We start from the raw sequence: 26150 nt of genomic DNA, 5'->3' as shown, positions 1-26150 counted from the left end.
CCCGCCGGGACTATTTATACTGAGTCTCCACACCATGCGCTAGTCATTCTTCCTCCTTCTCAGTGGTCGTGTGGGTGTCGCTGTTCCATAATTATTCATATATCCAGGTGTTGAGTACAGTCTTGTGACTTCAATAATGCAAAGTATAGAGAGGAGGCTGTACGGCCGGGCACGCCGGTCACGGAAACTACGGCGACAGAAATTGAGAGAAGCAATGCTGTAAGTTTCCAGTTGCTGCTATTTTGTTTCATTGTTTTCCGTTCTATTTCAATATAGATGTCGTCAGAAAATGACCCAGATCTACCACAAATGCATAATTGAGAAAGAGAACTTGTTACATGGACGGTTATTGCCGGGAACATAGGAAGCTATGTGAATGATTGTCAGATGAAACCTTTTTCTTCTCATAATGTAAAAGAAAATTTGATTTATATATATACACTCTCTTTTTTGTTTACCTGCAAGTAAATATGTATTGTCAACCTTCCACTTGATTGAAAATTATATCAGGTAGCTCCCCATGTGAGGGTTTATTAATAATAACTTCATAGCAGGAATGGCAGTAAGCGTTGTGCTTCGCCTGTGTCGTGACGTCACCATATTGGGGGAGGGGGGAGGAGAGGCTTGGCTCTAACATCACGTCTCGACTCTGATCAATGTACACAACAGTATCTGTGCTGGACTATCCAATCAAATGGGCTCTGTATCTTAATTCCTACGTATGGCGATGTTATTATAAACTGTTGAGAAACTTAAATCAGAAAATTATAGTTTGGTGGAAAGGCCAGGTTGTGTTTGGGTGTTCGTGTAGTGGAGGTGAGGTCCTGTGGGAGGTTTATGAGGTGAAGGTGAGGCCAGAAGCAGCTGGTGGATTAGTTGTGGTTGTAAACAAAGGCATTAGTGTTTATTAGTGAGTGGTACGAGTTGACATTTGTTTCACACGAAAATTACCCAGGCAAGGAGTTAGTTTGTGTCCGTCCAGGCTTCATTTGTTTTTCCTGTGGTCATGTTTACCATCCTAATATCTCGCCACGAGTTACCATTGAAATTTAACTTTGGTTTTCCCGTTTATTACGTCAGTTTCCTTTTGCTAAATGTTTTAATCTCTCGCGTCACCACTTATCATCTTACTATCCGTTGGGTCGGTTGGTCAATGGTCCTTATTCACTGGGTAATTATTTATAAGTTATTTTTACGCTATCGTGGAATTACTCTTCTCTCCCTCTCGCTAAAATATTCCTCTTCAGTCTCCCATTCTCACCATCTTTCCCATTCCGCTGGTCCTCCCTCCGCCCCATGCCCCCCCCCATTCACCCCCGTCTAACGACTGAACACGGGGGCCGGAAAAATGCTCCCGAGGACGACAAAATCCCCTGGACTAAACCCCCTCAGCTATAGTGAGACGTCGGGCCAAAGCTCCTACCTTTTTATATGAATGTTTTTCAGGGTTAAGTTAAGTTTATCCTACACTCATCGGGTACAGGTCAGGAGAGCCACGATGATGCCTGAGTGTATATTTTATTTCACCTACTTTATTTATTAATGGCCATGCCAAGGGAAGGCCAGTGGTCTGTGTAGGATCCCTCCATAATATTGTTGATGGATATTTTGAGGCTCAGTACTGTTCTCTCTGCCACAGCTTGAGCTGGATAATAGTCCAGGTAATTAATCCATCGTGGTTATACATAGTTCAGTTAATTAAGCCATCATGAATACATAGTTCAGGTAATTAATCCATCATGGATACATAGTTTAGGTAATTAATCCATCATTGATACATAGTTCAGGTAATTAATCCATCATTGATACATAGTTCAGGTAATTAATCCATCATGGATACATAGTTTAGGTAATTAATCCATCATTGATACATAGTTCAGGTAATTAATCCATCATTGATACATAGTTCAGGTAATTAATCCATCATGGATACATAGTTCAGGTAATTAATACATCATGGTTATACATAGTTCAGGTAATTAATACATCATGGTTATACATAGTTCAGGTAATTAATACATCATGATTATACATAGTTCAGGTAATTAATACATCATGATTATACATAGTTCAGGTAATTAATAATGATAACCTGTTAAAACCCACAGTAAAGTGCATTGGTTAACTGTCCGCGATGTTTTTGTTAATATTAACTGGTGTGAAACTGTAGCTACTACCATCGCTCTCTAAGAACGGGGTGGGAGTATATTTTCCTGAGCAGGCAAATGTTATCTTTCTCTGCAAAATAATTAGTGTGTTGTTTTGAGACATTATTCCTAGATATCTAAAGCGGGAGATCAATAACCTACTGACTGTGTATAAATTATTGTTCTTAAATTATCTTACCTTCTTATGCAAATATACTTCCTAAGGTTCTTCAGTAAGAGAGATGGTGGTAGCCATTTAATATGAACAAAAAACTCGCATAGTTAACCAGTGCACTATATGAGCCAGGACCTAGAGTACAGAGTCCTCACATGACGAAACAATCAACAGCCAGTCGCCTCCCAGTCTCCTGGCGCCATATCTGACGTTTTTATCTCATGAGTAGGACGTGATTCACTAACAACAACAGCCACGTCAGGCGGTGTGAACGTCCTGCCTCTCAAAGCTTAACTGTACGTCCCGTCATCCGCCACAGAGATGAAGCGTGATGTACTGTTGGAGTTTCCATTCCTTTACTCGAGTCACTTTGGTTCAGGAGCTTTTATTGTTGACCTTTTCAGGAAGGGAACGAGAACTGGGTGTGTAATATTCATATTTATTCACGTTTATTCTTGTTTTTGTTTGTTCACGTTAATCATTCTCTCTCTGTTTATTCACGTTATTCGTCTTATTCCTGCTTAGTGACGATATTCATTTTATTTCTGTTTATTCACGTTAGTTCTGCTTATTCAAGCTCGCCATCATATTTATGTTCTTTTTGTTCATTACTTATTCTATCTTGTTTCGCCATCTTATATTTGTCCGAATATTCAGTTATTCAGTCGTATTTATGTATAACCAGGGGTTACAGGACAAAATCCCAGCGGACAAAATCCCAGCCTCTTATCCCAAAAGTGGACAAAATCCCAGCGGACAAAATCCCAGCCTCTTATCCCAAAAGTGGACAAAATCCCAGTCTTATAAATAAAAGTCTCATATTTAAAAAAACCAAATTTAACATTCAAAATTCGAGTCTCATAAATAAAATAAAATAAATGAAATAAAATAAAATTCAGTTTCATAAATAAAAGTCTCATATATATAAAAAGATTTTATAGTCAAATTGATTCAATAAACAATATTCAATATATAAATTTATTTCATGCTCACAAAATTATGCTCCATTTATGTAAACATAAGTATGAATAATCACTTGAGACGAATGCATGCTCCAACACTCTGTAGGAACTCCTCTACACTTTTAGATGAGTATTGGCGATCTGAACACAAGTTGACAAGGCGTTCTTCAAAGGTTTTCTGAGCTCTGCGGACACGTTTCTGTGGTCGTTCACCAATCTGGTCTTGAAGCATTGTTGTTGCAGCTAGTGCCTGATCCTTTCTGAAGGCCCCGGATTGTTACCTCCTGTTTCAGTCCACTCTTCATCCAAGTGAAGTTCTGCAAGAGAGGAGGGTTCCTTGGGTCTACAACCACGCCTCACCCGCCTCATGTCACGGCGTATGGTATCCGGCTTCCCAGCTCTGGCACGCACTTCATCAGTGGCCTCCAACATGGCATCCGCAAAAATCTGAGTAGTTTTGGCTTTCTTTGTTCGAGAATCATCCTTGATCTGATGGCGTAGTTTGACAACTGCAACATGGACTGCATCTGGATCATGGCTGTGCTCTTTGACACTCAGTGGAACTGATATGTCATGATCAGTGCTGATAGCTCCTTTACAAGGGAGTGATGCACGATTGACACATTCCCAGCGAATGTATTCTTCGTCTTGGTTTCCTTGGTGTACATACAGTATATCCTTCATAGCAGAGTTTCTGGCCTCCCTTGTTGCTCTTGATGAGTTCCATGGGTGAATGAAAAGTAATACTGATAAGAAGACCATACGACAAACTTGTATATACCCCCTTATGCTGTCATGCCAACTTAGCCTGTCACAAATGGTTAGAGTTAATCTGACAGGTCAGGTCAGTCCAGGTGGCTACTCTGAGGTCAGATTGACTCAAGATGAGGTCCGCTTAAATTCCAAACAGGTAACAGTTCTCAAGGTCTCCCAGAAATTAGTACAAATTTAGAGGAAGAGTATAATTATTTTGTAGACACCCTTAAGGAAATTCAAAGAGATTACATCCCTATGAAACAATTTAGGTCAACCAAGAACGAACCAAAATGGATGAACAGTAGGATTAAGCAACTTACGTTCTTATGCTGTTATGGAACAACAATCATAGGTGTTATTATTTTGTCGTCTTTTTTTTTTGCCACACATAGAAATTGTATACGATACCTTAATACAATATAATATAATATAATATCATATTATTAATATGATAACAGGCGAATGGTCTTTACACCTAATCTTATTAATTAATCTTATATGAGACTGGGTTTTTGTCCACTTTTGGGATAAGAGGCTGGGATTTTGTCCGCTGGGATTTTGTCCACTGGGTTTTTGTCATGGAATCATAACCAGGAAAATCCGTGTAGCACCTCCAGCGAGAGAGAGAGAGAGGGGGGGGGGAGGGTGTACACAAACCACACCGAGAGTGTTGGTATTCCACTTACTGTTACGTCCTCTAGGTATATTCACCCCATCCCCACCCCGTCCGTCGATAAAGCCAGTTCTCACAATACTGTACAGTGTGCGCCTTCCCTCCCTTTACGGAAATTAACTGGCCTACCTGCTGTATCTCTATGACTCGCCTGATATCAGTAGCTAAGAAAGAGGGGCTAGTGCTTGTGTTAGTGGGTCTGTGGCAGGACAGGGATTACGATTGGAAGTACAATGATGGTATTTGAGGGGAAGGATTGATTTATGATAAGGTAAATGAGGAGGGAATGTGAAGAAAATGGGAGAATTATAGTATCCGGCCTCAACCAGATATGTTGTTTGAGATTAAAATGATGTACAGTACTTGCATAGTATGTATTTAGCTTCTAACTCTCAGGCCTTTGTCATTTGATTATATTCCTCTTTGCAGGAGCCAATATTCAAGGAAAAAGTGATGACCTCTGGCCAGGTTATTTAATGAGCTGGTTGGGCATAGTATCCTTTATTTTAATGAAAGTGGAAGGCGGCGAGAAGGACTGTAGAGGACAGTAATAGTGCCCGTTAGTCACTCATCTTTATATATATATTTTATAATTGATTTTTTGTGTTGAAAGAAAAGTAGAAAGGCAAAGAAGTGGTGTAGAATCCAACTTGCTTTGGTTAACAAGGAAGTGATAGGGTTTTAATTGCCTGTTTATATTATAAGGTGATGTTTGTTACGTAGCGTTATTATATAGTTTTATGGTCATTAGTTATATCTTGGTATTGGTGTTGGGTTGCTTATTCTTCCTCTGTTTGACCACAACCATGAATGTTCGTCTCTCACTCTTCCTGTCTCTGCAGGAGAACTTTCCTCTGCTCTCAACTCGCCGTGTACAAAGGTAATCATGAAAATAGTCATAATTCACGTTAAATATTCGATACAAATTATCATTACAATTACATCTTGAAAATAAGAATTTAAGTGCTTTATGATTACGAATACCTGACATACTGTGATCAATTATGATAACATACGATAAGCCTAACCTAGGCCTTATAAATTTGTATAGTTGTAAACAGATATATCGTATGGTAATTATTTCATATAGAATAATAGTAAACTTCTTCACCCCGCGAAATTACCTGATGGTGTTGCTGTATGTGATGAGGACGAGGTTGAGCATCCCATTGTAGGTGGCGGTAAGTCAGGTTTCATTTCAGCTTCATAATGAGTCACATCAGGAAAAGTTTCTGGAGAACTTCTGCTGAGTACAGTAGTGCTGGAAGATGACATACATGTTGCATTTTGTTCGGCTTGAGCATTCACGTCGTGATATAATGAGTTGTTCAGCAGAATCTGAAGACAAAGAAACTAAATCTGTTTAAAGAAAATAGGCCTCAGCAAGTGCAGCGTACTTAATATTGGAAGAACAAATACTTTTAATGTATACAGCCTTAACAACATCAACCTAGAGTAGTCGACTTGTGAAAGAGACCTAGGGGTATTTGTAAGCCCGGACCTACGGCCTAGAGAACAGTGAGTTAATGTTCGAAATAAGGCAAACAGAGTATTGGGTTTTATATCTAGAAGTGTAAGTAACAAGAGTGCCGAGGTCTTATTGCAACTATATCTTGCGCTAGTCAGGCCGCACCTCGATTATGCGGTTCAGTTCTGGTGCCCCTATTATAGAATGGATATAAATTCACTAGAGTCGGTGCAGCGAAGAATGACAAAAATGATTCCGGGACTTAGAAACCTTCCATATCAGGATAGGTTAAAGAAACTTAACTTGCATTCCCTAGAAAGACGAAGAGTGTGGGGAGATATGATAGAAGTATTTAAGTGGGTGAAAGGAATCAATAAAGGGGATATAGATAAAGTTCTTAAAATATCCGAGCAGGATAGGACTCGGAGCAACGGATTCACGTTTGATAAGTTTAGGTTTAGGAGGGAGATAGGAAGAAACTGGTTCACAAATAGGGTGGTGGACGAGTGGAACAAGCTTAGCAACTTTGTAGTAAGTGTGGGAACTCTGGAAAGTTTCAAAAGGAGGCTAGATAGATTCATGGGTGATAGAGAGGGGTAGTAACTCTCGACAGGAGCTGCCATGCACAGGCCAACCGGCCTATTGCAGACTCCTTATGTTCTTAAATCGAACGGCGAAAACGGGTGGTCATGTTGGTGGGTGTGGTTACGAATAGCTGAATGTGGTGGTTGTGTGATTAAGTGGCCTGTTCGAACGGAACGGCCCAAGTGTTCAAGGATGGGAGTTATCAAATGTCTTTTAGTTTTACCTATACATGCTGCCCTACAGCTAGCACACGTAAATTGATAAGCAACTGAAGATTGCAGGTGTGTGGGTATGGTGTCTTTAATTTTAAAGAATTTTTTAATTGATCTCTGGGTTTTAAAGATTAGTCTAAGAGAAATTTGTGGATAGAATTCATTGAAAAGCTTAAGTTTATTTCTAAGGGTAAAACTGAGTGGGCCTGTGTACGGGATGGTGAGATAGATAGAATATTTAGGGACTGTGGATTTGAGGCTGTGTGGGACTAAAAAACCTATTAAGGGTTTTGCCAATATAAGTGTTTGTAAATCTCTTAGGGAAGCCATTGTTAAAGAGTAGTTCATTTATGTATTTTAGTTCAATGTCCAAGTGGAAATAGCTTGAACATATATTAAAGGCTCTGTTGGTAAGAGTACGTACTAGATTACGTTTGTAATTAAGAGGAATAAAATATGAAAATTTTGAACTCAAACCAGTGAAAGTTGGTTTTCTGTATAAGGCTGTCTCGAAACTATTATGAAGACGGTGGCTATTAACACCAAGGAATGGAAGAATATTTTCCTTTTCCAATTCACAAGTAAATTTGATGCTGCCATGTTTCGAATTTAAATAATTTAATAACATAGGGACGCGATCAAGTGATCTGAAAATTAAAAAAGTGTCATCAACATACCGACGATAGAACAAAGGCTTAAATTGGGGGGGACATTCGGTTAGCCAAAGCTTCTTGAGGTGACAGAGGAAAGCGTTGGCCAACGTGAGACCTAAAGGTGAACCCATAGCAACACCATCACATTGTTTATAAGCTTTGTTATTAAATAAAAACAAACAATCATTTACAGTCAGTTTTAAAAATTCTTTAAATTGTGGTCCATTAAATCCATCAATTATATCAGTATTTGAGAACAGTTCATCTGTACATATGTCAATAGTTTCGGCAAGAGAGATGTCGGTAAATAGAGACTGCATATCAAAGCTAGCCATAACACAGTTGTTGAGTGAGATGCTAGTTAGCTCCTTAACAAAACTAAAAGAGTCTTTAACAGAGTATTGATTAATGGTGATTGGTGACAATATAGGAACGAGGAATTTAGACAGATTATAGTTGATGGTGCCAAGGGCAGACAATATAGGGCGTAAGGGACGCTCATCCTTGTGTACCTTTGGTAGACCGTACAGGATACCTGGTTTAGATCCGCTAACAAGAGTTTTAAAAACGAGGAGCCATTAATGACATTATTCTTTCTAAGTTTACGAAGAAATCTGTTAATCTTGTCCTCATACTTAAGAATGACCCTGAATAAATCGTCTAGAATGGGGGCAAATTTAGTTCGGTCGTTAAGTATATTCATTATTTTCTCAACGTAGGACGTTTTATCGAGTATAACAACCCCATTACCCTTATCTGGCTTAGAGATGATAATATTGTCGTTGGGTGCTAAGTTTTTAAGTGCGATAAATTCTTCCTTAGAAAGAGCTTGTTTGGTGCTGAACGAGTTGTATGAATAATAGGACCAAAACGCTGAGTGGCGGAAAGAGTTAATGAAATAATGCAAACCTTTTGATACTGGGTCATATAAACTGAGAGGAGACAGTTTCTTAAAAAAGACTCTCAAGACCAAGGAAATGGTTAAAGAAAATCTAATTTGCGGGTATTAAAAGCATATTTCAGACCCTTAGATAAAGCTTGTTGTTCTACTTGGGAGAGAGGCAGACCTGAGTAGTTGAAGATCACCTCATTAGGGGAGAGATTACCGTCGTGAACATAACCTAGTTTTCTAAATTTGTGGTACTGGACGAGTTCAATTCTAGAAGTCAGTTTATAATTTGTAGTATTTACTAAATTCTGCAAAAGGTCTGAAATATGCTTTTAATGCTTTCAATGAATTCTATCCACAAATTTCTCTTAGACTTATCTTTAAAACCCAGAGTTTATTTAAAAAATTCTTTAAAATTAAAGACACCATACCCACACACCTGCAATCTTCAGTTGCTTATCAATTTACGTGTGCTAGCCGTAGGGCAGCATGTATAGGTAAAACAAAAAGACATTTGATAACTCGCATCCATGAACACTTAAGCCGTTCCGTTCGAACAGGCCAGTTAATCACACAATCACCACATTCAGCTATTCGTTACCACGCCCACCAACATGACCACCCGTTTTCGCCGTTCGATTTCTCAGTTCTTGGCAGGAGCGAATGTGAGACGGACCTCCTCATTATGGAAACCTTGCACCAGTATAAAGAAAAGCCATCCATGACTTCCTGTGAATTGTTGTGTTTTTGGCACTAAGGCTCGTCTGAATTAAGGTAATACCCCCTGTATATTTTATTTCACACTTTTTATTCCTGATTTTAGCTTTGTATGTAGGTCTCGTCATTTTTGTCGGTTTTAAATTGGATTGCTCTTTTTTAAATTTTATCGAAGGTAAACTTTCGTATAATGTTATGTTTTTATTGTATATCACCTGTATTTTTAAAACTTTTTCAAAACTTTTGTTTTCTAGGCTCTGATGATGGAAAATGATTATTTCCGAAACGTTAGAGATTAAAAGAAGCCCAACTTGGTCAAGATGTTTGTGTTTTCCCTTGTTCCCCTCTTCGTTATATATATATATATATATATATATATATATATATATATATATATATATATATATATATATATATATATATATATATATATATAAAACAAAGAAGTATGTCTGTTTGTGTGTGTGTGTGTGTTGTGTGTGTGTCCGCACGAGAATCTCGGAAACTACTTTACCGATTTGTAATGATGATGGATGGTGTTATATGTAGTGATGATGGATGATGTTATATGTAGTGATGATGGATGATGTTATATGTAGTGATGATGGATGTGGTCTACCCTAATGCACTGCAGTGAGACAATGTGGAGCCTCCCGGAGGGTGGCGTCCTACCGTAACCTAGCTCAAGGCGTTTCTGCTTGTGTGTGTGTATATATATATATATATATATATATATATATATATATATATATATATATATATATATATATATATATATATATATATATATATATATATATATATGTATATATATATACATATATATCCACACACTAGCGGAGTCGCCGCCTTCTGGGCGGCTCTTTTGCTAGGCCACGGTAGGACGCCACCCTCAGGGTGGCTCCACATTGTCTCACTGTAGTGCATAAAGGTATCTGCTTTGATCCTGACTTTGAACTCGTCAGAAGGCATGTTTTCCAGGGCATTTTTAAATGACTGTACATATGTGTTGCGCTCATGCAGCATTTCTTGGATAGATAGGAAGAAACTGGTTCACAAATAGGGTGGTGGACGAGTGGAACAAGCTTAGCAACTTTGTAGTAAGTGCGGGAACTCTGGAAAGTTTCAATAGGAGGCTAGATAGATTCATGGATGATAGAGAGTGGCAGTAACTCTCGATAGGAGCTGCCATGCACAGGCCAACCGGCCTATTGCAGACGCCTTATTTTCTTATGTTCTTATGTCATGTCTGACACCTTGAATGTTGCCACACCTGATAGTAGTCTGCTTTTCATGATCTCCCATGAAGTAGATTTGGAGGAACTTTGCCTGCTCATCTTCCAGTGGTAAGAGGGATCCTGCTTTGTGATAGACTTGACCCTGGTCTTTGAATGTGGGCATGTACCCGTGCTCACGAACTAATCTGGTAGCTCCAAAGGTTGTCATCTGGAAGCATGAATTGTACTTCCGAATGTTTTCCAAGAAGTGTTTTGACTCTGGTGTTGTTCCCAGCATGAGTCTTCAATGGTTGTGGTGGTTTTTCCAAATTTGGCAGTCGTACTTTCCCATGAGAGCAGCACAGTCCAGCAGATTCTCCTTCGTACTTCTTTGCACCGCAATATTCACATTTCTTATCCATGTTGCCAATGACAACAGAGGGATCCTTTTCATATTCTATATATATCATCATCCATCATCACTACATATAACACCATCCATCATCACTACATATAATACCATCCATCATCACTACATATAACACCACCCATTATCACGGCACATAACATCATCCATCATCACTACATATAACATCATCCATCATCACTACATATAATACCATCCATCATCACTACATATAACGACATCCATCATCACTACATATAGCATCATCCATCATTACATATAACACCATCCATCATCACTACATATAACGACATCCATCATCACCGCTGGCATCATCCATCGTACATATAACACCATCCATCATCACTACATATAACGACATCCATCATCACTACATATAGCATCATCCATCATTACATATAACACCATCCATCATCACTACATATAACGACATCCATCATCACTACATATAGCATCATCCATCATTACATATAACACCATCCATCATCACTACATATAACGACATCCATCATCACTACATATAACACCATCCATCATCACTACATATAACACCATCCATCATCACTACATATAACGACATCCATCATCACTACATATAGCATCATCCATCATTACATATAACACCATCCATCATCACTACATATAACGACATCCATCATCACTACATATAGCATCATCCATCATTGCATATAACACCATCCATCATCACTACATATAACGACATCCATCATCACTACATATAACGACATCCATCATCACTACATATAACACCATCCATCATTACATATAACACCATCCATCATCACTACATATAACACCATCCATCATCACTACATATAACACCATCCATCATCACTACATATAACGACATCCATCATCACTACATATAACACCATCCATCATTACATATAACACCATCCATCATCACTACATATAACGACATCCATCATCACTACATATAACACCATCCATTATCACTACATATAACACCACCCATCATTACTACATATATCATCATCCATTATCACTACATATAACAACATCCATCATCACTACATATATCATCATCCATCATCACTACATATAACAACATCCATCATCGCTACATATAACATCATCCATCATCACTACATATAATTACATCCATCATCACCACATATAACATCATCCATCACCATTACATATAACACCATCCATCATCACTACATATAACACCACCCATCATCACTACATATAACAACATCCATCATCACTACATAAAACATCATCCATCATCACTACATATAGCACCATCCACCATCACTACATATAACACCATCCATTATCACTAGATATAACACCACCCATCATCACTACATATAACAACATCCATCATCACTACATATAACATCATCCATCATCACTACATATAGCACCATCCACCATCACTACATATAACACCATCCATCATCACTACATATAACACCATCCATCATCACTACATATAACAACATCCATCATCACTACATATAACACCATCCATCATCACTACATATAACACCATCCATTATCACTACATATAACACCACCCATCATCACTACATATAACAACATCCATCATCACTACATATAACATCATCCATCATCACTACATATAACACCATCCATCATCACTACATATAACACCATCCATCATCACTACATATAACACCACCCATCTACAGATCGGCAAAGTATTTTCCGAGATTCTCAAAGGACACAAACAAACAAACAAACACACAGCCATACTTCTTTGTTTTATATATATATATATAAATATATATATATATATATATATATATATATATATATATATATATATATATATATATATAAAAAAAAAAAATATATATATATGCTGATAACCACAAGGAAAGAAGAAAACACGAGTTCATCATAGATTCCTGGATGATATTTCATTGTCCGTCTCGAAAGACGACTTCATCGAACTCATCAAACTATGTATTAGGATTGTAAATTTGAACCTATTGGAGAATATTATGCTCAAAAATTTGGTATGGCAATGGGTAATCCACTCTCACCTGTATTAAGCAACCCTATAAATTCTTGAAAGAAACTATTAAGTAATATTTACCACCTTCAGCAGTCTGGTTTAGATATGTTGATGATGTATTATGTCTCTGGCCATGTAAGGAGACCTAAAGCTTTCCTGCCACAACTTAGCCCCCTCGATCAAATTCACTGTAGAATTAGAGCAAGACTGTAAATTGCCATTCCTAGACTGTCTGATACACAGAATAGGTAACATTTTTAAGTTCAGTATTTATAGAAACCAACTAATGTGTTCATACATTCATTATTATTCTGCCCACCATAATAAGAGTCAAACAATCAGTATTTTCAACAATGTTTACGTGCTTTGAGAATTTGGAGCCCGGAATTCATTGATGAGGAATATAAATATATCTATAATATTGGCTCAAATCTTAAATAACCTAGATCTTTTCATAGACAAATGCCTGAACATTACTAAGAAATCTTTTTATAGAACTGATCCCAAGCCCACCCATGACCATAAGAATATCTTAATATTACCATTTCACAAAAATTTCTCTCAAATTCCTTTACAACTAAAAACCTGGAACGTCAATGTGGCATTTAAAAACTTATGCACTGTTAAACAAATGTTAATCAAGAACATAAGAAATTAAGGAGTCTGCAATAGGCCGGTTGGCCTGTGCATGGCAGCTCCTGTCAAGAGTTACTACCACTCTCTATCATCCATGAATCTATCTAGCCTCCTTTTGAAACTTTCCAGCGTTCCAGCACTTACTACAAAGTTGCTAAGCTTGTTCCACTCGTCCACCACCCTATTTGTGAACCAGTTCCTGCCTATCTCCTTCCTAAACCTAAACTTATCCAACTTGAATCCGTTGCTCCGAGTCCTATCCTGCTCGGATATTATAAGAACTTTATCTATATCCCCTTTATTGATTCCTTTCACCCACTTAAATACTTCTATCATATCTCCCCGCACTCTTCGTCTTTCTAGGGAATGCAAGTTAAGTTTCTTTAACCTATCCTGATATGGAAGGTTTCTAAGTGCCGGAATCATTTTTGTCATTCTTCGCTGCACCGACTCTAGTGAATTTATATCCATTCTATAATAGGGGCACCAGAACTGAACCGCATAATCGAGGTGTGGCCTGACTAGCTCAAGATATAGATGCAATAAGACCTCTGCACTCTTGTTACTTACACTTCTAGATATAAAACCCAATACTCTGTTTGCCTTATTTCGAACATTAACGCACTGTTTTCTAGGCCGTAGGTCCGGGCTTACAAGTACCCCTAGGTTGATGTTGTTAAGGCTGTATACATTATAAGTATTTGTTCTTCCAATATTAAGTACGCTGCACTTGCTGGTGTTGAATTTCATTTGCCATTTTTCAGACCACCCCTGCAGTTTATTTAGATCCTCCTGTAATGCATTTGCATCCTGCCCTGAATTAATCTGCCGCCCTATTTTGGTGTCATCCTCAAACTTGCTTATGTCACTGCTGATCCCAGTATCTAAATCGTTTATGTAGATTATGAACAAGAGTGGGCCTAGTACTGACCCCTGGGGAGCCCCACTGGTTATACGGCCCCACTCAGATATATAAAGGTAAAAAAACCACACTTCATGGAGACTTAAAGTTTATTTTAAACACCAATACAGTTTCGGCTCGTCACGAGCCATTTTCAATTGGTAATGACAGAGACAGAGTCAGATTATGCGGTCAGAGGAACCCACCCCCACCAACCCCCATGGGACTGTCGCTATGGATGGTAAGGTCACGGTTGCCATGGTAGCGTAAGCCGTCAGGTCAGATTAACCAGTCAACAGGTATTGTCCGAGGTCACTGGCTTGCTGGGCCCCCGGTCCCCACACCCCTGTTCCTCCCCAGAAGGTATATATATATATATATAATATATATATATATATATATATATATATATATATATATATATATATATATATATATATATATATATATATATATATATATATATATATATAATATATATATATATATATATTTTTCACCGACGTTTAATTTTATTTTTTTTAAAGGAACGTACAAAAAGGTTTTACAAAACAATGGTTGTGAAGAGCAAATGAAAGGGGGAACTGTTGTTTATTATTATTATTATTATTGTTTTAATATTTGCATAATGTAATACATAGTTGGAATTTATAGTAAACAAACTGTCTGAACTCTGCTCATTCACAGGTTGTGGAATTGATGCTTTTGAGCAGAGGGGGTGACTGATCTACAAGGGGTGAACGTGACTGATGTATAAGGGGGTGGACGGGGTGACTGATCTACAAGGTGAACGTGGGTGACCGATCTATAAGGGTGGACGTGGGTGACTGATGTATAAGGGGGTGGACGTGGGTGACTGATCTACAAGGGGTGAACGATTGATCTACAAGGTGAATGTGGGTGACTGATCTATAAGGGCGGGACGTGGTGACTGATGATAAGGAGGGTGGACGGGTGACTGATCTACAAGGGGTGAACGTGGGTGACTGATCTCCAAGGTGAATGTGGGTGACTGATCTATAAGGGACGTGGGTGACTGATGTATAAGGGAGGGTGGACGTGGGTGACTGATCTACAAGGGGTGAACGTGGGTGACTGATCTACAAGGGGTGGACGTGGGTGACTGATCTACAAGGGGTGGACGTGGGTGACTGATCTACAAGGGGGGGGTAGGTGACGTGGGTGACTGATCTACAAGGGTGGACGTGGGTGACTGATCTGCGTGGACGTGGGTGACTGATCTACAAGGTGGACGTGGGTGACTGATCTACAAGGGTGGACGTGGTGACTGATCTACAAGGGTGGACGTGGGTACTGATCTACAAGGTGGACGTGGGTGACTGATCTAAGGGGTGGACGTGGGTGACTGATCTACAAGGGGTGGACGTGGGTGACTGATCTACAAGGGGGTGGACGTGGGTGACTGATCTACAAGGTGGACGTGGGTGACTGATCTACAAGGGTGGACGTGACTGATCTACAAGGGTGGACGTGGGTGACTGATCTACAAGGGGGGTGGACAGAATGACGGACGATAAGGGTGGACGTGGGTGACTGATCTACAAGGGTGACGTGTGACTGATCTAAGGTGGACGTGAGACTGATCTACAAGGTGGACGTGGGTGACTGATCTACAAGGGTCGGACGATCAAGGTGGACGGGTGACTGACTAAGGTGGACGTGGGTGACTGATCTACAAGGGTGGACGTGGTGACTGATCTATAAGGTGACGTGGGTGACTGATCTACAAGGGTGGACGGGTGACTGATCTACAAGGGTGGACGTGGGTGACTGATCCATAAGGGTGGATCGGGTGACTGATCTACAAGGGTGGACGTGGGTGACTGATCTATAAGGGTGGACGTGGGTGACTGATTCACAAGGGTGACGGGTGACCGATTCAAGGGTGGACGTAGACTGATCTACAAGGTGGACGTGGTGACTGATCTATAAGGGGTGGACGTGGGTGACTGATCTACAAGGGTGGACGTGGGTGACTGATCTACAAGGTGGACGTGGGTGACTGATCTGCGGTGGACGTGGTGACTGATCTACAAGGTGACGGGTGACCGATTCACAAGGGGTGGACGTGACTGATCTACAAGGGGTGGACGTGGTGACTGATCTATAAGGGGACGGGCGATCACAAGGGTGGACGGGTGACTGATTCACAAGGTGGACGTGGGTGACTGATCTATAAGGGTGGACGTGGGTGACTGATCTATAAGGGTGGACGTGGGTGACTGATCTACAAGGGGTGGACGTGGGTGACTGATCGTACAGAGGGGTGGGTACGATCACAAGGTGACGGGTGACTGATCACAAGGATCTATAAGGGTGGACGTGGGTGACTGATCTACAAGGGGTGGACGTGGGTGACTGATCTACAAGGGGTGGACGTGGGTGACTGATTCACAGGGGTGGACGTGGGTGACTGATCTACAAGGTGGACGTGGGTGACTGATCTACAAGGGTGGACGTGGGTGACTGATTCAGGGTGACGTGGGTGACTGATCTCAGGGTGACGGGTGACTGATACAAGGGTGGACGGGTGAGATCTAAGACGGGTGACTGATTCAAGGGTGGACGTGGGTGACTGATCTACAAGGGTGGACGGGGTGACTGATCTGCGGGTGGACGTGGTGACTGATCTACAAGGGGTGGACGTGGGTGACTGATCTATAAGGGTGGACGTGGGTGACTGATCTATAAGGGTGGACGTGGGTGACTGATCTCCAAGGGTGACGTGACGATCACAAGGGGTGGACGTGGGTGACTGATCTACAAGGGGGGTGACCGATCTCTGGGGTGGACGGGGTGACCGATTCCAGGGGTGGACGTGGGTGACTGATCTATAAGGGTGACGTGGTGACTGATCCACAAGGGTGGACGTGGGTGACTGATCTATAAGGGTGGACGGGTGACCGATCTACAAGGGTGGACGGGTGACTGATCTACAAGGGGTGGACGTGGGTGACTGATCTACAAGGTGGACGTGGGTGACTGATCTATAAGGGGTGGACGTGGGTGACTGATCTACGGGGTGGACGTGGGTGACTGATCTATAAGGGTGGACGTGGGTGACTGATCTACAAGGGGTGGACGTGGGTGACTGATCTACAAGGGTGACGTGGGTGACTGATCTACAAGGTGGACGGGTGACTGATCTACAAGGGGTGGACGTGGGTGATGATCTACAAGGGTGGACGTGGGTGACTGATCTATAAGGGTGGACGTGGGTGACTGATCTACAAGGGGTGGACGGGGTGACTGATCTACAAGGTGGGACGTGGGTGACTGATCTACAAGGGTGACGTGGTGACTGAGGACCAAAAGGCGACGAACGTGGGTGACTGATCCAAGGGTGACGGACTGATCTATAAGGGTGGACGTGGGTGACTGATCTACAAGGGGTGACGTGGGTGACTGATCTACAAGGGGTGGTGACACACAAGGTGACGTGGGTGACTGATCTCCAAGGGTGGACGTGGGTGACTGATCTACAAGAGGTGGACGTGGGTGACTGATCTACGGGGTGGACGTGCGATCCACAAGGGGGTGGGTGACGATCCAAGGTGACGGGTGACTGATCTATAAGGGTGACGTGGGTGACTGATCTACAAGGGTGGACGTGGTGACCGATCTATAAGGGTGGACGTGGGTGACTGATTCACAAGGGTGGACGTGGGTGACTGATCTACAAGGGGGTGGACGTGGTGACTGATCTACAAGGGGGGTGGACGGGTGACTGATCTACAAGGGGTGGACGTTGACTGATCTACAAGGGGGACGGGTGACTGATCTACAAGGGGTGGACGTGGGTGACTGACTACGGGGGTGGACGTGGTGACTGATCTACAAGGGGTGGACGTGGTGACTGATCTACAAGGTGGACGTGGGTGACTGATCTACAAGGGTGGACGGGTGACTGATCTATAAGGGTGACGGGTGACGATCTAGGGGTGGACGTGGGTGACTGATCTCAAGGGGTGGACGTGGGTGACTGATCTACAAGGGGGGTGGACGGGTGACTGATCTACAAGGGTGGACTGATACAAGGGTGGACGTGGTGACTGATTCACAAGGTGGACGTGGGTGACTGATCTACAAGGGGGTGGACGTGGGTGACTGATCTACAAGGGGGTGGACGGGTGACTGATTCACAAGGTGATGGGTGACTATCACAAGGTGGACGGGTGACTGATCTACAAGGGGTGGACGGGATGACTGATCTACAAGGTGGACGTGGGTGACTGATCTACAAGGGGGTGGACGTGGGTGACTGATCTATAAGGGGGTGGACGATGACTGATCTACAAGGGGTGGACGTGGTGACTGATCTACAAGGGGTGGACGTGGGTGACTGATCTACAAGGTGGACGTGGGTGACTGATCTACAAGGGGTGGACGTGGATGACTGATCTACAAGGGTGGACGTGGTGACTGATCTATAAGGGGGTGGACGTGGGTGACTGATCTACAAGGGTGGACGTGGGTGACTGATGTATAAGGGGTGGACGTGGGTGACTGATCTATAAGGGGTGGACGTGGATGACTGATCTACAAGGGGTGGACGTGGGTGACTGATCTACAAGGGGGTGGACGTGACTGATCTACAGGGGGTGGACGTGGGTGACTGATCTATAGGGGGTGGACGTGGATAACTGATCTACAAAGGGGTGGACTGGTGACTGATGTATAAGGGGTGGGCGTGGGTGACTGATCTACAAGGTGGACGTGGGTGACTGATCTACAAGGGGGTGGACGTGGGTGACTGATCTACAAGGGGGTGGACGTGGGTGACTGATCTACAAAGGGGTGGACGTGGGTGACTGATCTACAAGGGGTGGACGTGGGTGACTGATCTACAAAGGGGTGGACGTGGGTGACTGATCTACAAGGGTGGACGTGGGTGACCTGATCTACAAGGGGTGGACGTGGGTGACTGATCTACAAGGGGTGGACGTGGGTGACTGATCTACAAAGGGGTGGACGTGGGTGACTGATCTACAAAGGGGTGGACGTGGGTGACTGGTCTACAGGGGGGTGGACGTGGGTGACTGATCTACAAGGGGTGGACGTGGGTGACTGATCTACAAGGGGTGGACGTGGGTGACTGATCTATAAGGGGTGGACGTGGGTGACTGATCTATAGGGGGTGGACGTGGGTGACTGATCTACAAGGGGTGGACGTGGGTGACTGATCTTCAAGGGGTGGACGTGGGTGACTGATCTTCAAAGGGGTGGACGTGGGTGACTGATGTATAAGGGGTGGACGTGGGTGACTGATCTATAAGGGTGGACGTGGATGACTGATCTACAAGGGTGGACGTGGGTGACTGATCTATAAGGGGTGACGTGGGTGACTGATCTACAAGGGGTGGACGTGGGTGACTGATCTACAAGGGGTGGACGGGGTGACTGATCTACAAGGGGTGGACGTGGGTGACTGATCTACAAGGGTGGACGTGGGTGACTGATCTACAAGGGTGGAGTGGGTGACTGATCTACAAGGGTGGACGTGGGTGACTGGTCTACAAGGGTGGACGTGGGTGACTGATTACAAGGGGTGGACGTGGGTGACTGATCTACAAGGGGTGGACGTGGGTGACTGATCTACAAGGGGTGGACGGGGTGACTGGTCTACAAGGGGGTGGACGTGGGTGACTGATCTACAAGGGGTGGACGTGGGTGACTGATCTACAAGGGTGGACGTGGGTGACTGATCTACAAGGGGTGGACGTGGGTGACGATCTACAAGGGGTGGACGTGGGTGACTGATCTATAAGGTGGACGTGGGTGACTGATCTACAAGGGGTGGACGTGGGTGACTGATCTACAAGGGGTGGACGTGGTGACTGATCTTCAAGGGGTGGACGTGGGTGACTGATCTTCAAAAGGGTGGACGTGGGTGACTGATCTACAAAGGGGTGGACGTGGGTGACTGATGTACAAGGGGTGGACGTGGGTGACTGATCTACAAAGGGGTGGACGTGGGTGACTGATCTACAAGGGGGTGGACGTGGGTGACTGATCTAGGGGGTGGACGTGGTGACTGATCTACAAGGGGTGGACGTGGGTGACTGATCTACAATGGGGTGGACGTGGGTGACTGATCTACAGGGGGTGGACGTGGGTGACTGATCTACAAGGGGTGGACGTGGGTGACTGATTCTACAAGGGGGTGGACGTGGGTGACTGATCTACAAGGGTGGACGTGGTGACTGATCTACAGAAGGGGTGGACGTGGGTGACTGATCTACAAGGGGGTGGACGTGGGTGACTGATCTACAAAGGGGTGGACGTGGGTGACTGATCTACAAGGGGTGGACGTGGGTGACTGATCTACAAGGTGGGGTGGACGTGGGTGACTGATCGAATCCAGGTAAAAAAGTCACAGGAAAAAAAGAAAAGTTAACTATCGAATTCTCACATTTTTTAAGGTTAATATGTCAATCAGTTTCAGTAAAGGAATATGCAGAACTGATGGTAAATTAATGAGTTTCGCTTAAAAATTATAAAATAGAACAAAAACATTAGAGTCTTTGTATAATCGGGCTGGAATATTCGTCTTAATCATCAGCATTAAAAACACTGAATATACATGTAATGCCATGATATTCTGTAAGCTGTTTTCAATCTGTACATGTCATGTACTGTCAATAAATGACTGACTTAAATATTTTTGTTTGATTACCTTACTGTGCTTAAGATATTGAACAAAACGTGATTTGTTTTCACATACATGTAATGCCATCATTTATAAATAGTGTTGTCAATGTATTGCCAGTTAATAACTGAATTAAAATATTTTCAGTTTTATTACTTTAATTGTTTATGGTACTTAAATAAACTGTGACTGACTTGAATATTTTTTTTGATTACCTGACTTTCTTTCTTAACCAAAATTGACTTTTTTTGTGACTTTTTTTCTTGTGCCTTTATTACCGGCCACCATAAATTAATTGTGACTTTTTTTCCTAGCCAAAATTGTGACTTTTTTTCTGTGACTTTTTTTCCTGTGACTTTATTACCGGCCACCGACTGATCTGCCTGTACAAGGGGTTTCGTTGTGTGTGTGTGTTGCTTGGTGCCGGGGTGTCTGTTGGTTGTATTAGTTTGGTAAAGTATATATCTACAGAAAACGTGTTATTTAGTTTTGGTTAATATGAGTTAGTCAAGGTTAGGATAGGTTAGTCTAAAGTAAGTTTGATTTACGTAAGTTAGGATTAAGTTGGGTTAAGTTTCGCTGGTGAATGAAAAAATAACAGATTAAGTTAGGTTAGGTCAGGCTTAAGTAGATTAAATTAGGTTAGGTTTAGTTAGGTTAGTTTAGGTTAGAAAGCTTGAGTGTTGGATCAGTAGACAGTCAAAACACGAGAGTCGTTACCTCAGTGCTTGAGACAGTTGGTGTTGATTGCAGTTAATTTTAAACGACCTGACGCTGTGCTGACAACGTCTTTGTGTGTGTGTGTGTGTGTGTGTGTGTGTATGAGTTGTTCTTTGTATATACTGTTCTGTACGTGTCAGTTGTGTACATGACTGTTACCTCTACATGAACCTCCTCACCAACACACTACCGTCATCATAGTACAGTATCTATGTAACATTGACGCCATCTTTTTTATCATAGCTTTGTTGAGTCATAATTACGTCGTCAATTAGGGGGAACTTTAATACACGACCCATAAAGAATTCTTAAGGTTTGTTTTTTACGGTAAAATTAGTAGAGTATTATTGTGTTGAATTTAAATCCATTTAGTTAGAATTTTTCATTTAATAACGTAAAGGAATATTTATATTTTTGTCATAATTTGTTCCACTGGTATGAACGTTGAAATTAAGTAAACCTCAGCTCCAGAGAGTTAGGACGTCGACGATCACAGTTCAGGACTACGCAGAGTGAAGCATCATAGTGAGTGGACATATCTAGTCTAGAATACTCTCCGCTTGCTGCTTTGGGATAAAAGTGTTGTACGTTCTCAGGTTGGGGAGGTGTGGGAACAGAGTACGTCTGGCAGCGGGTGAATATATACCCCCTGGGATTATGACTGGATGTTTTTGTTTCTTCAGTATCCAAGATAAAATGATTTGGGGTAAAAGTTGAGTTGTCAGATCATCTTTTTCTTTCAAGGCGTTACATCTCAAACACCGAATTTAGGTTGAGAGTGTTACTATTAGTGTAAAGATTATTATAAAGTGCTCGTGGGCTAGTGTTTTGTTAGCGTATCTGAGGCTGCCACGTCAGCCTTGTACAATATTGATTTTCAGTTACGTCGCAACCCTGTCGTGACGTCATAGATCCACAGTCACGTTCGAAGATTTTCATCTGGGATAGAGAAAACAACTTATATAACACCACACCATTAACAATTATTCCTCCTTTGTGAAAGTATTGCAGCTAATTTTATTTAAAAAAAACATATTTGTTAACAGTTAGTCCCAATCCTTCAGTTTGTATTCATACTATGTTAAAAAGAATGAAAAGGAAACTCCATGATTTCACTTTTGTTGATAAACGTGAAATAGAAGCGAGTACTAGGAAGTTTACTTAGAATATAAGGAGGGTTTGGCTCACACAACCTTAGTTCCGTTTTTAAAAGTGGCTGACTAATGGCAGGAAGTGTGTCGTCACAAGACGTGGGCGTGGCCAATATGGCTGCGTCATAGTGATACAGGCTTTACGGCTCCTCACGCGGACTTTCTGTGGCTAACTTTATTAGGATATTTAATTATGGTTGTTTTACTTGTACTGTAGTTATACACAGGTGGGATTGTCTCTGTATCACAGTGTCCACCTTACCTTGTTATAAAGGAGAAACTACTGTATCGTCATGTTCTCGGAAAACAAAGCCGGATTCACTGTGCGGCCGCCTCCCTCATGACGTCACGCCAAAGATGACGTCATGTAAACACAGAGCGACGTTTTCGCTCCTCTTACATATTAAAATTTCCTTAACCCTTTATTACGTGACTCTTTGACATTGATTTTACAGACCTTCGCACTCTGGATGATTCTTCTGCCCTGTAGTGAAATAAATACAATCCAATGCATCTGCTACGTCAGACTTTTGTATTACGTTATCGACAAGTTTTTAGTCCGACGTCATGCTTACAGGAATAAACAAGTTTGTGTGTGTGGCGATGCATGAGGCTATGGCACACACAGGCAGAAACACGTACACACCTCCACACTCACACACATACCCGCAGACACACAAACAAACACTTAACCCACACACTTCCAAATACACACATACACGCACACAACCACCCCCACACACACACCCACCCATCCTCACACACTCACAAACATAGCCATAATCCACACACTCATAAACACGCATATAACCCACACACACACTCACAAACACGCACATACCCCACAGACGCACATACCCCACAGACGCACATACCCCACAGACGCACATACCCCACAGACGCACACACCCCACAGATGCACACACACACACACACACACACACACACACTTACAAGGACGCAAATAACTCACACAGTCATAAGCCCCCACATACACTTATAACCTACACACTCACAAACACACACTACCTGTCCCACTCACACATACTCACAAATACACACATACCCCCACACACTCAAACACATACCCACACACACTCACAAATACACACACACTCAAAAATACACACACACTCACAAACAAATACCCACACACACTCACAAACAACCCCCGCGAAGAAGTTACCAAACATAATCATTTACTGGAACACGCTGGGTAGCTTCAAATATAGGTTGGACGGATATAGGAGCGATTGGGTGTAAACGAGGTTACCCAATATGACCCAATAGGCCCTCCTGTAGTTTCTTCCATTCTTATGTTTTTAAAAATAGAACCCCAGATATTCACAAACACGCACATACCCCCCCCCCCACACGCACAACACAAGCATTTATGTCCTCACCATTCACACAAATAACTCTCTCAGGTTATCAACGCCGTGGGGTGACACCATGTGACGGCCACAGAGAGAGAAAGTTAGATAAACAATCAGAGTGATACACACACACACACACACACACACACACACACACACACACACACCTTTTCCTTGTCGTAGTTATCATTTCGTTTTAATCTTCTTCTGTGTGTTATTCTCTATTCGTGGCCATACTTATTGTGTTATTTTTGGGGACTCTACCGTTAAGATTGCGCAGTTAGTTTTCCATCCACACGTTCTGGTTTATCTGTGTAGTTTTAGCCTGAACGTGTGCAGCTAGACTCACAATCACAGCCAGGGACATTTATACCTAATTTATCATTGTTGCCATTTACTATATTTAATAATCTGTCACAATACACACGCTGTAATTGAAGACGTAAAAGATGAACACCAAACTACTAAACCAAAACATTACAGCAGTACAATATGAACAAGCAGCGTGAGATGAGGTACAACTCCAGGTGGCAAGTGTGAACGTTGCAGAATGGTGACCTTTTTTGGTTTAACAACTTTATTGGCAAAGCTTGGAGTACAATTTGTCTATTCTGAATAGTTCAGTCACGTCTTGACACTGAGGGTGCTATCACTTCACCGCCACGGAAGAGAGTGGTTCATATACAATATAGGTCATATTCATTAGTGTTAAATTCTGTTTGAGGACCAATCAGTGTGGAGTAGCAAATTTAGAATAGACTACAAGAATGTCATCAAGGACTCCTGATTCAGTGTAGTAGTTACATAGTTAATGATACAATAAGCCTGACGTTTTTGACAGTGTCACATTCAGTAATACTCGTATAATGTCCAAGTGTACATACGCTTTAAAGATTTATGTAGACGGACTACCAGTGTGGGAAGGCGGATCGTTCCCTTTATCCACCCAACACTCAAATGTGGGAAATTTTGTGACTTTTGTAAATATATCTTTCTCTTGTTTAGTGTTTGGTCCTCGTGGTGGCTTTGTCTTTAGTTGAACACAGTAAACCATTGTTTTTGTCTCCGCACCTTGTGGCTGCGTGGTGCTACTACAGTATGAGGACCGTCTACCGAGCTGTAGTTGGTCTTCCGGGATATTTACACTGTAGCGTCAGCTCAGGTTGGGCCAGGTTCTATCATGTTCGGTTAGGTTAAGTTAGGTTATGTGAAGTTCAGTTAGGTTAGGTTAGGTTAATGGACCAACTCCTCGTTAGACCACATACTATAGTAGCACCGCCTGCGCTGTCGATACATTTTGTGTACCTTCTTTGTCTACTGTATATACCAGTTGAGTTAATGTAAACTTGTGTGCCGATTTTACTGAATATTTTCCATCTATTTCATACGGCTAGGCAGGTTGGCAATTTCTTGGTCGCCAAACTTAAATGAAACACGTTTCCCTGTTCTAACTTTATTTTAGTAGTGAACGAGTGAGAACGTGTTTCACAGACAGTCCCGGTCTGTCCGCTCAGAGACGTTCCGCTAGCCTAGGTGTCGTGTACTCCGTGTTAAACATTTGTGATTGAATCACCTGAAGATTTGACCCTTCTCCCCCCAACTTATTTTTAAGAACATAAGAAAATAAGGAATATTTGGGAATATTCTAGAAAGTTCTGGAATATTCGAGAATATTGTAGAAAGCTCAGAAATATTCGCTAGTATAGAAAGTTCTGAAATATTGGCGAATATTCTGGAAGGTTCTGGAATATATGGGATTGTTTCAGAATGTTATAGAATGAAT

At 42.0% G+C, this 26150-nt stretch overlaps 1 protein-coding gene across 1 annotated transcript in view; it reads left to right on the top strand.

Annotated features, from left to right (window-relative positions):
- The first annotated feature begins 47 nt into the window (after window positions 1-47).
- Window positions 48-26150, top strand: part of LOC121867050 — a 41009-nt gene continuing 14906 nt past the window's right edge. Inside the window, exon 1 of the mRNA XM_042366811.1 lies at window positions 48-219. Coding sequence (XP_042222745.1) covers window positions 137-219 — 83 coding nt within the window. The 5' untranslated portion in view covers window positions 48-136. The remainder of the gene's footprint in view (window positions 220-26150) is intronic.

This window comes from Homarus americanus, unplaced genomic scaffold, assembly GCF_018991925.1.
Source record: "Homarus americanus isolate GMGI-L3 unplaced genomic scaffold, GMGI_Hamer_2.0 scaffold48226, whole genome shotgun sequence".
NCBI lineage: Eukaryota > Metazoa > Arthropoda > Malacostraca > Decapoda > Nephropidae > Homarus > Homarus americanus.
This window is presented reverse-complemented; position numbering and strand designations above follow the sequence as displayed.